Raw genomic sequence first — 12,673 nt, forward strand, 5'->3', positions numbered from 1 at the left:
GGCTATGGCTGGGTGGTGGGGCTGCAAGCTTCTGCTGCTCTGAGTGGCATAGTGAGGGGGCAGGGAGGGGCTGGATGGGGCAGAGGTTGCGGGGTGCAGGGAGTGGGGAGTTGGATAAGGGGCAGGGAGTCCCAGGGGGCAGTCAAGGGACAGAGAACAGGGGGTGGTTGAATGGGGCAGAGGTTGGGGAAGCAGTCAGGGGACAGGCCCTTTTAAATCACCTGGGCCCCTGGGCAATTGCCCCCTTTGCCCCCACCACCTTTGTCAGCAGGCCTGTTCCCAAACTCTTATTGCAGCGGACACTTTTCTGTTCTATTCAGGTTCTTATCATTGTAGTCTAAGTGCCTTCCAGTAGTGACACATAACTAACATCTGTCACATGTGGTTCATTCTCCCTCTCATCCTCTGATCACAAGGAAAATTATCTTTACAGTGTGATGTTTTGTTTTGGAAGGGTTTTTGTTTTTTAATGTACACACTGCTGTAGGTTTATACTAGAAAAGGGGAAGAAGTGGAAGGTGGTGAGGTCTGTGAGGGTCGTTAATATCCATGGGAGTTAATTCCGTCTTCGACTGGCCCCTTGGAAATCACTGTCTTCAGCACAGATGATCTTTACCTTCATGGTAGAAAATTCCATTGTGCCCAGGGAGTAGAGTTGTAAACCACAGTCCTCATCCTGGAGTTTTAGGTGATCTTTTAGATATCTTGGGCTCAGGCCATTGAGTACCCTGAACTTAACTTGATGATCTATGAGAAGTCAGTAGAGAGAGCAGAGGACTCGTCTGATGTGCTTGTAGTAGCCTGTGTTGTTGAGGAGACATACTGCAGTATCCTGTACTAGCTAGAATTTCCTAGAGGCACAGTGCTCAGTGTAAAACCTGTGATGGATTCTCTAGGATAATCTCTCTCTCTCTCTTTTTAATGTTCATGGTCCAGAATCTAGAGGGGGTACCCCTGAGACATTGCATTGTCCAGATAACCATGTCTGAAGGAGAATCCAAAAGACTCACTTCTTCCCTGATGCTTTTAAGCACAACTTCATGTCCAACATTCTCTCTGTTCCATCATTTCATTAGAGCTGCAGGTTGTTAGATTAGAAAAATAATCTACATTAACTCCTCTGTATCCTATTGCATTTGTATCTTGCACAGCCTAAAGAACATTACTGGCCATTAACAAAAAAAAATGACAACAACAATTATATTAATAAATAGGAGAGCAGTTAACAGACTCCTGCCTGTCTCTGAAACATACTGTTCTGAGCTAATGCCACGTCCTTTTGTGTCAAATGTGCAGTGAATTCATGGCTGACAGACTCATCACACTGCGCCTTCCAGGACAATCAGATGCTACATGATGGATGCTCTGTAAGCATGAATCATGACTTATTCACAAGCTGGAGGAGTGCACAGGCATCAGGTTTGCATTAGCCTAGCAAATGGTTCAGTGAACATATCAGTGAATTATGTGGTAGTCATGTCATAATGAGTATATACCATACAGTGTGCCTCTTCCGAAATATTAACAATTCAGACACTGAAAGGACTTGGGCAGCCTAGGTGTCCATTGGACAGAAACAAGACAGTGCTGTCAACATTCTTCAGGCATTGCAAAAGCCTTGTGATCCTGCAGGACTCAGCCTTTCCCTTAGAGTGCATTATGAATCGAGGACCTTTGATACACCACAAAAACCAGGCATTTGTAGTACTAATCACAGTATGTTGCCTTTAACTTTCCTGTCTCATACTTTCTTCTTGGAAAAAGCAGCTCTAACAGCACAAAATCTATTGCCACTGTTGTTAAAAGTAAGCAAATGTAGACTGCATGAGCTGTAGCAAGAAAATTACCACAAAATCATATAACTGCAAATCTACTTCCTACATGTTCAAGTGAGTCTTGGAACAATGTGTTGTTGTAGCACCTGGGCAATATAACCTGAAGACTGGTTTGGATACCATTCACTGCCTTATTGAAGATCACCTCAAAGCAAGGTGATGCTGAAGACATGATTAAGCAAAGTGCAGGTTTTTTGTGGCTCTTTAGAACAAACAAGGAAACAGTCTCTCAGACTCTGCACAAGCTTTAAATATGTGAAATGTTTGAGGCAAGATTGTTCCTGAACTATAAGGAAATGTATCTGACCCCATCTTACAAGGCAATGAGCTGGTAGCAAGACTCACGATAGGCAAGAATTGATGCTGCTCTGCTCCAAATCTTCCTACCATTCCCTATGAACACCTCATTGTGGCTGGTGGGATTTTAATTACCATTTATATAGCACCCAATGAGTGGTGGGCAAGGGTTACAAAATCCTTGTCAATGACATTGTGACACATCAGCCAGTAATTGCTCTCCATCCCAATTTTCCTTTCTTGATATAGCTGTAAAGATGGGCCAGAGCTAAAAGCCGGTATCCAAACACCCCTGAATTTCAGGACAGTTCAGTCCAATCTTCAAAGTTTGGGTCCATATATGCTTATTAGTAAAAAATGAAGCAAACTGGTTAGCATAACTGCCTTAAACTTCTCGATTCAAGTTAATTAAACCATGCCCATCTACAAAAAATGAGTCCGAACTGTCATTCACTGTGAATGCAAACATACAGAAAGACAACTGAAAATTATTTTAGACTTGAAGAGATGTCACTCAGCAGAACACATTGATTTAAAAAAAGTCATACACATTCCCTATATTTTCCTGTTCTCCTTTATGATCAAGAAGCTTGATGTTAACAAGAAGACAGGTGATAGAAAGTAGAATGTAGAAAATTTCTCTTCTTTCATCCTTTTCATAATCAGAAATCAAGCAACTTTTGAATGGCATACAAGATTGAAGATGGGGTGTACAAACTGAAATTTTTAGCTCTTCAAACTTTTGAGCGAAGTATCAGCGCTGCCCTCAGCATTCTACAAAATCATGGATATCAGCAAAGCATCGAAAGAGATGTAAATAAATTACCCTCAGAGGATCAACCTCCTCCTGAGATCATAGAAGATCATTTCAATGAAAATAGTGTCTTATAATACCAGTATGGATGAAGAGGCAACACCTTTACATTTACCGAGGAAGGAGAAGATATGAATAGGTGGTTCTTGCAAAAAGGATATTCTGGACCAGACAGACCACTGCTGGGTATATCTCTTGATCACAAACTTAGTATTGCAGCAGGAGCTGGTACTGCAAATAACTTTTTAAATAGAGAATGACCCTTTCCTGTCTTATAAATCATCATCTTTGGCTGCACAGAGAATTACATTGTAGGAGGAGCACTGCTGGGGTTGAAGTCTTTGGGGAATACATGTTGGGATTCAAACCGTGGCAAAAATACTTGGAAAAAAGCAGAATGTCAAATTTAAGGAGCCGATCTGTGTCCTACTAACAAACAGGGATGAAGAACTGCAGTTTCTGGGATTGCCTTAATAGCAAATGTCAAGTTTTCACACTTTAGGCAGAGTATAGTGGAAGGATCCTGTTAAAATCATTAAGATCAGAATAACATTTTGAAATCACTTATTTCCTGGGTTTGCGATTTTTATTTATTTAAGCAAGGGATGATTTTTGGTTTCTTGGACCAACTTCTTTTCCTTAATTCTGTGTGAAAATGTCCATAATGCCTTGAAATTTTAACTACACTTGTTACTATGGAGTAGCAGCAAAATATTCATGTTAACCACAGATCAAATGGCATCTGTGTTACAAATAAAGGGAGAGATTCAGAAATGTTATTAGAAAAGCCTTTGGTTGGTTGCTTCTATTTTTTTTAAACATAAACATCTACCATTGTAATAAGATAATGTCTGCTCATTTCCTTGGTTGGCAGTCACCAAACCCAGAGTAGTATTTTTAAAGTCACATATTTGCACATGCTTCATACTTTGGTCTTTAAATAGTAAAATTATTTAAACAGAATATTGCTAGTTTACTGTTCTGTGCAGACTTTTCTTACACATGTTTGGCAGGAAACATTTGTTTATAAAACCAAACAAAAATCTAAAACGCCAGGATAGGTAAGATACTCTCTGCTTGGGCATGTGGAAAGTTAGTGGGGTGGGTAAAATATAAATGCCTTGCTTGGCTCTGAGACAAAACAAAAGAATCATCATTTAGAGATTCCCCCACCCCCAAGTTTTTTGGTAGGCAAAATGTAAAATCCCATTATGAATGACCATCAGACGTGTGCCTGGATATTTGCACTGTATATTGTCTCATCTGTGCCTTATAATCATGCTCAATGATCAAAAATCAAAAGCAGAGCAAAACTCAGGTCAAGCCAAACTTGAAGCACCTGAAGACTTGGTCGGCCATGGGGCTGGGAGAGAGCGGAGGTGCTATCTGCATCTCTGTTAGAACCAGGAGGATCTTCCCATACTTCTTCCTTCTTTATAACCTATGGCACAGTCACTATTCTTCATCTTTTGATTCTCACAATATGCCAGTCTGTCAACCAAAGGAGCTGCTATTTATCATATGGCATTCATCTCCCTGGTGGGGCTGAGTGCGCTTCTTTCCCCACAAGCCCAGATTCTTTCAGCCTGCAGGGCAAGAGACCTGGTTGGGAGACTCAGCCCTGGAATAAGCAGGAACAATTCCCATTAACAAATTAAAGCTGCACTTTGTTAGTCCCACACTGAATTTAGTCACACCCAATCTCCCACATGGCAGCACAGGCCACCAAATGCAGAAAATAGGGGCCAGCCTGCTGACAATTGTAGGACTCTTTCCTAGGCAGCAGAATGGCACTCCCAAAATACCATCTAACCTTCCGGTTCTTATTCCAGCATGGTGATTTAACTGGCCTCATTATCTGTTAAGGGTGAACACATTGCTGGGACTCCATGCAAACATCAGACCATAAAAAATATGTTATCAAATTTTACTGCTTTTCAAACCATTTCTGGTAGGAACGGAAAAACACTGGGAAGGGCTCATTATTATCTGCATACTTTAACACATTAGGGCAGTATAACAGATGCACCCCATCCTGCACACCATATGAGCATTCATTTCTTATTAAGCTCCTTGAATTTTAATACTATATAAATGACAGCTCAGATGGTGTGTGAGAGAGAAACGCGGACCCTCTTTACAATGGACTCAGAAGTTGAGTTGTGTATTTGAAGTTTGTAGCAAGTGAGATGGCAGAAATGCTGGTACTGGGGAACATGGTAACACTCTGTGTGCTGTTTACATATGGCAGTCCCCATTCATGCCATAAATATTTCCAGAACTATTCTTAAAAGAACTGCTTGATGTTTAAAAATATTATTCCATTTTTCAGTTTGTGATAAAGAATTGAGTGACAACAGTTGTAGATACTTATTTGAACTCCCTATTTTTACAAAGCTGGGATATTTGTAAATGGAGAGCTAGATCCTCCAAACACAAGTTCAGGTGAATAGCACTTAATCACGCAAGTAGTTCTATTTTGCCACAGAATTCCAATTTGTTTAAATTAGTTTTGTGTTTGCAAGCAGATCTTGCTCAGTAGCGACCTACCTGTACCTTTTTGATGCATCATACCCTGAAATTAGTAGAATGACTCACGTGAGTTAGGACTAATTGTATGAGTGTCTGTAAGATTGGATCTAAAGTAAATCAAAATGTGAAAATATTTTAAAAGCGAATAAAAAGCTGATTTGTCATAATGCAATCTTTTAAATTTACAGAATAGAAGAACAGACTTAGATTATTATGGGGCTACAGACAGACTGAGCAAATTGAGGAGTTTTCCAAGTATATGATCATTACCTATATAAGTAGCCCAGATCTCACACTTGTCTCAGTTGGAAGTAAATCCACTAAGAATCTAGCCCAGTATCTCCCTGCTGTATCTTATTTCCTTTCAAAAGATCACTGATGTTAGCGATAAAGATGTAGAGGAGTTTCTTCTTAAAATATTCCCAATTTTACCTAAGATAAGCATATGAGGTTATCGCTGTTTGTAGTATCCACTTGTGCTCCTCTCTAATTGTAAGTAAGGCTACGTTTATGTCATGGAGGTCACTGAATCCAGAGATCTCCATGACATTTTCTGCTACAGCCTCTGGGGCTGCAGGACTGGAGCTGGCAGCCAGCAGGTTCCGGCAGGGTTCCCCCTGCAGGTTTCCAGCGACAGTTGACAGCTGCCTCGGGGGCCCTACTCAGGGATCCAGCGACCGGGAACAGTGTCATGGGAGGAACGGGGGAAAGGGGAAGAGAACCCTGCAGCTCCCAGCCACCATGGTGGTGGGAAAAACCATGGAGTTGCAGCAGCAAAGGTCAGACAGGTCACGGCTTCTATGAATATTTGTTTATTGCTCGTGACCTGTCTGTGACTTTTGCTAAAAATAACCATGACAAAATCTTAGCCTTAATTATAAGGAAGACTCTGAATACTGCAAATACTATGGCTATCTACCCATAACACTGACCGTTATCTAAGGTAACCGGTAAGATTTTAAGGGTCACCACTGTATTACAGCATGTTATCCAGTCCATCATTCTGCTGGTTCCCCAGCATACATGAATAACTAACACAAAAGACAAATGGCTGCTTGCAGACTGTATTTTTGACAACTTTTGATAGACAGACTATGTCATTTGATGAATTACTTGGTGATTCATCATAATATAATAAAGTAAGCACACACAACCATACAGTACATCTCACCTATAATTGTATAACAATGCACCACATTCCTTTTTGTTAAAATTGTTTGGCCAAAAAAAAAGTAGACCCAATCAGCAATTGTTTAAGAATGTATTACAAACACTAATTTACAACAGACCATTTTAAATTGAGACAAATTATCAAGTATGTTTTACAGAGCGTGGAGATGCCTGCATTGTAGTGACATTAAATAGTCTCTCTGCATTTCTTTCGGTCTCTGTTTCCTTGCACACTGATGTTTCTTCTGACACAGTACTGTTGGTTAAGATTAAGGATTCAAGGAGAAGAAACAGGATGTTTTTACATGTTAATGCACGCAATGGATTGTGCAGTCTGAGAAGTAGTTGAAGCATCAAGTACTTATTGTTTCCTCCTACAATTTACCATTTAGATACTTTATACACTGTCAGTAAATGCAGAGTTGTAGTACATCAGAGATAGAGTTAAACCATTTGGATTTTTTATGGACTCACTGTCAATGAAACTCTATTACCTTTTAGTAAAGCTGTCAGGATAGCTAAATCAATGTCCTGGTGTCCTTCCGATCCCATGCGAAATACTGTAATCTGCAATTTAGAAGACAATGCCACTGTCATAAACTTGTTCAGTTTTTGCTCACATAGAAATTAAATCAGTGCAGCAACATTTGATCTCAAAAGGCCACAATGGCTGCAAAGTGATTATCTAGCCATAGTCATAGAGCAATAAGTATATTAGATGGCATTAACACGAACAGGATTTCTGTGCCATATAATTCACCACAGTAAATGGCATTAATGACCATACAACATAACCTAGCCAGAATCTTTTGAGCGAGAGCTACAGGGCCAAAATTATAGAGGAAATTATATCCTTCTGTTAAATTAAAATTAGATTTAATGGGTCAAAATTATTACTGCACTGGAGTTAATCAGGGATGAATTTGGTGCAGTAGGCTTATAAGCAGAGGATAGAATTGATGGAGAATGATCCTTGATGTTTACCATTCAAACCACAACCCTACTTAGCACCATGATTTCAGACTGCAGCAAATTAGTTACATATAATCCAGATTACACATTCTTTCAAACCAATTAAGCCCTAGTTAAGACTTGGGTTAAACATTGACAAATGCAAACTCTCTTGCTCTCTCCTTGCATGAAGAGTAAAACTCTCGCTCCCCACCACCCTTCACCCCCCCACTTGTGATAAGAGCAGCAACAAGCACTCCAGCTTGTGTGCATTTATCTACTAACACATTAGATGTCATAGCATCAGTTTTATGTCAACTTTTTCCAATTCCCTGTAGCAATATTGAGTACTTCCTCCAAAAAGCTGTTCACTTGTCATCACTCAGTTCCCTTCAAGGGTACCATATTGTGTTGCTTCAGTGAGCCAAACTAACCTCTCCCTTTCTACCCTACCTACACTGGCAATTGAATGACAAAACTTTTGTTTTTCAGAGGTGTTAACCCCCCCAAAAAGACAAAAATTTTGCCGTGAATGCAAATGCCGCTCGTTGGGGGTGGAAGTTTTGGCAGGAGAGCCAACAAACTCGGGCTACACTGCATGCCTTTTGGCAGCACAGCTGCAGTGACACAGCCATGTCGCTAAAAGCTGTGTAGTGTAGACATAGCCTCAGAGTCACCTTGTCTCCCTGTTAGAGCTCACTGACAACTCACCTCCTGTTTAGTGTCCCAAAGAAATAGTCAGAATTTAACTGTGGGCTCTCGATATCTGCGATAATTGACCCTGAAATCTCATGCATCTGTGTAGCTCTAGGTTTAGTGACTACGATGTGAAAGCTTGTGAAGTAAATTTGTCTCTTAATTCTAGTAGGTGACTATTGCTCTCACATAAAGAAAGGGTTAAAATAGGGCTATATTGTGGGCAAACATCGTGAAAGCTTCCTCAAGCAGTTCTGTCTATGCGTCTCACCTGTGTTATTCCTCAAGCTATGTTTGCCAATTATGTCCTTTGATGGGTGTCTTAAGAAGTGTTTAAATTCAGCTCTGTCCTTGCTAACTGAGCATGTGTTCTAACATGGCCAAAGGATAATGTTTAAATAGTTTTGACTCTGACAGAAATGTGGGCTGGTATGTGCAGAGTCCTCATTACAGACCCTAGACTTTTTTAGCCAGTGCCAGCAGTTTGTCGTTGTCAAACCAGGTGGATTCAGATTTAATTTTTCCTGAGGTAATAATTATAGGTTTGAGGGAAAATAATAATTATTGGTTTGGAGGAGTATTTTATACATCTATATTCAACAACAGCTCAGCAATATGTGAAAAACTGTCAGTAGCACAGATGATTTTTGTACCCTGCTGCAGTGTGATTTCTGTTGGGCTGCTGTAATTCATATGCTATTTAATTAAAGAACAGGGCTGCATGTTCCTGTCTGCTTTTATTTGGAATACATCAGCTCTCTCTGAGATACAACAAAAAGGATAACAAAGCCACACAAAATAATATCTGGGAGAGACAGGGAGGCGAGAGGTAAGGGAGGCATGCCTGGGTGGGAATCAGGAGTTGCACTAATACCCATAACTAAGGGCTGTTTTCACCTTCTCAGAGATAAAGGATGAGGGGCCAAAGACGAACTGCACTGTTTCCAGGTTTATATTTGTTTAGAGTGGCTGTGAAGAGAGGGTCATAAATTAGGGATTTTTACATATGCTCTGCAAGGCTATGGATTGTTTAGGTGTCCCTCAATTCCCATGTTGGGCCAAATCCTGAAGTCTCACTGAGCCTGAGAGATGCAAAGCCCCCATAACACACACTGAAATAAATCTGAGTTACTCTTGTCAAGCATCTTTCTGAAACAGGGCATTGACTAGGATGTGGGTTTTGGTTAAGAAAGGAGTTAGAAAGAATCTCAGGATTTGGCCCATATCTTTTTGCTCCCAAAATCCTCACCGATGAATAGAATATTAGTTTAAAATATCATTAATGTCTGTCTCCTGATTGCTACTGACTATTTCCAGCTAGCCTAGTGGGGTAAATCTTCTCAGTATACTGAAAAGCAGTATCTGGATGTTATTAAAACAGCTCATTGACCACTTGGGGTAGTTAAATTTGCACTGACATTTGCAGAGTAACTCACTCTAAGTACAGATGATAAAGGTAAATGTCAGTGAAGCAAACATGGTTTTTCTAATGGTAATCACAGTATTTCCCTCACTGGATATGCATACATGACTCTCCCATTAAGATAAAGAACTGTACATCCATGCACTGAGGTGTGTAAAGATAGCTAAACCTTTTTGGGAGTGATCAAATGCTGTTTTATTTAAGGGAATGCAAGTCACAAACTGAACTATCGGGTTGCTACTGCAACTCTAAAATGAGTACTTAAGTGATAGGCCTACAAGAGACACTGTTCTTTAATGTTGACCTACATTCTTCTTTTCTAAAATTTTATTCCATTACTCTAGTTATTTCACCTTATGGACCACTTTAAAGAGAGCCACTGCCTCCTTGGGGTTCACATTCTTTATATATTAGTAATCATCATTTGGTTACATCATGCAATATATTGTTATTCTATTTTATGTTGATAAGTTAATTGCCTAGGCCCCTAAATCATACCTGTTGCATGGAACAGTCTATTGTGTATTATATATATTTAAATTATTTACCTTCTAATTGAGAACCATGAGACTGTATCTGATTGTGTTGGCCTGGATCTCCTCTTTCTCATGCAGAATGGAGGAGGGTCAGCTGCCTATGCTGTACCATTTCCCTTTTCTGTGGACACTAGGGAAGTAATTCCATGAGGTCATGTTATGTGCAGAGAGGATACTGGATAGACTAAGGGAGCTGAGAGAGACACATCATTCCTCATCCTCACACTAATAGTGGTGAAGCAGAAAAGTGAATCCAGCTATGCCTGTATTATCTCTTCTGTGGAGTACACCCTCCAGTGGCAGCCACACTCAGGTGAAACCCTCATATTTTAAGCTCTTTGGGGCAGGAAGCTTGATTTCTCATTTGTCTAGCACACATTTAGCACTATGGAAATAATCCTCCAGATTATAGTGTGGATAATTTGTTTTTTTTTAAACTGTTCTGTGATTTTGCCTCTGCTCTGCTGGACATTTCAAGAAATGGAACCCCTGGTATAAATGAAAATAAACTTCCTTTTTTTGATTCATTTATTAAGGTTATCATTTTTGCACATCATTTGTAAACTGTTTGCAGGAAAGGTCTTTCTTTTCTTCCTCCACTGGTATATTGGCTGACAAATACTGGGGACAAAAGTGGTGGAGTGTTCTTTAAAAGACCTGTCAAATGTTATTAAAGAACAACCGCACTTAAAGGTCATTTGAAGAGCACACACTTTCCCATGATACTGCTGTGGCTTTTGCCTGTTTTGCATGACCAGTCTAATGGAGACCTGTCAATTTAACCTGTGAAGAGTTACCATCTGACAAATTTCCTGGTGCTGACCAAAACTCTTAGGTAGTCGGGGAATTCCCCTGTACATTTCAAAATGTTTACCAGTTCCTCAGAAATGTTTTAGGGTAAAATTATCAAAAGTGCTTAAAGTGATTTAGAAGTCTTAGTATCATTCTCTTTCAATGAGTCTTAGGCTTATGATGATTTTACCCTTTGCCTTTTCTTTTTTAAAGCCTACCATAGAACTACAGAAAGCAAATAGCTTTGATTTCTGTCCTACAAGAATGAAGAGAGAACAGTTGAACATCCCTAAAAACAGGAAACATACATTCTAAAGCATTTACTTACAGAGCTAAACACAATAAATATAAAATTATATTTCAAAAAAGTACTGGGTGCCTGTACTTAAGACTGTATTATTTTTAATTTCTTAAGAAGAAAGAAGGGAAAGATGTACAATGTTGTACAGACTGGTATTGCCATTCATCTGCTAACTGGAAAAAGCGAATTACTAGTCTAGACTCAGGATTTCACATTATGCTGACCTGGCTTGATCCTCATCTTTAAACAGTTTTCCATTCTCCGAAGCATGGTTGAAACGTTATTAGAGAGAAAACTTCTGTTTTATCTAATCAATTGTTTCTTTTGGCCCTGAAAAATCATGTTCTTTTTCTGGTAGAAAGAGAAAAAAAATAATCTTCGTTTTTCGTCTAGATTGAGCCACATTATTTTCATTTGCAGCTGGCTGTTTGAATCTCTGTTAACCTGAGTTCTTTTAAAGAAAAAATGATTGTTGCTGTCTTTTGTTGTTGATGCTGCTGCTGCTTCCATCTTCTGGAAATGCTGATACTGTTTATTGACATGCTATGACTCTTCCAGGCACTAGGTTGAGGCACGAGGTCTGCTAGAGAATAAGTGCAAGTTACAATCACAGCACAAGCCTTTGTTAAGCGAGGGAGGGTTTGTTTTCTCTTTTTAAATAATTTTTTCTTGTCTTCACAAAAGCAAATAGCCCATTTGAGAAAAATGTCTTAAGAGGAGGGTTGGCCAATAATGCAGTTAGAGTTTCTGGACCAAATCCTATCTGACATCTGGAAACAGGAGCAAAAAGCCTCCCCATTTCCAACAATGGGTGGCACTAACATGCTGCAAAAGCAGCAGTAATGTGCACCTGGATGATTGCTGAGTCTAGCTCTATGCATAGTCCCGTTGCTGCATCCTTGTTGTTTTTCTCTATGTAAAGAGCAAAACATGTATTTTAAGTCCAGATGATGTATATTTGACTTTAGTGAAGGAATAAATATCCAATCTCTATGAAAGCAGAGTCCCTCTCATTGTGTAGGATCAACAGTAACGTTCTTTGGGTGAGGAAAAGGTCCCATGTGCAGCACGGAACACAGTTCTGCAGGGCTCCTTTCACACTGCCATGGGGCAGGAGAAGGGGCAGACAATGGGAAGTCATATAGTGTGGATCCACTTGCCAAATGCCTATATGAGCTTGCCGGGGAAGGACACACAATAGCAGCCAGAGAATAAATGCAGTGCTAGACAGGATTCTCCACTCTTTGCTCCCACAAAACCTGCCATGTACATGGACCAGGATTCACCCCTAAAAATATTAGGAAAAGAAAAGTTCTGTGAAGGTCC

At 39.9% G+C, this 12,673-nt stretch overlaps 1 protein-coding gene across 10 annotated transcripts in view; it reads right to left on the minus strand.

Annotated features, from left to right (window-relative positions):
• TRPM3 (transient receptor potential cation channel subfamily M member 3) overlaps nucleotides 1-12,673 on the minus strand; it is a 611,492-nt gene that overhangs the window by 72,012 nt on the left and 526,807 nt on the right. For all 10 annotated transcript variants that reach the window (XM_050944114.1, XM_050944107.1, XM_050944110.1 and 7 more), the window contains exon 9: nucleotides 7,143-7,215. In XM_050944114.1, coding sequence (XP_050800071.1) covers nucleotides 7,143-7,215 — 73 coding nt within the window. The remainder of the gene's footprint in view (nucleotides 1-7,142; nucleotides 7,216-12,673) is intronic.

This window comes from Gopherus flavomarginatus, chromosome 3, assembly GCF_025201925.1.
Source record: "Gopherus flavomarginatus isolate rGopFla2 chromosome 3, rGopFla2.mat.asm, whole genome shotgun sequence".
Lineage (NCBI taxonomy): Eukaryota > Metazoa > Chordata > Testudines > Testudinidae > Gopherus > Gopherus flavomarginatus.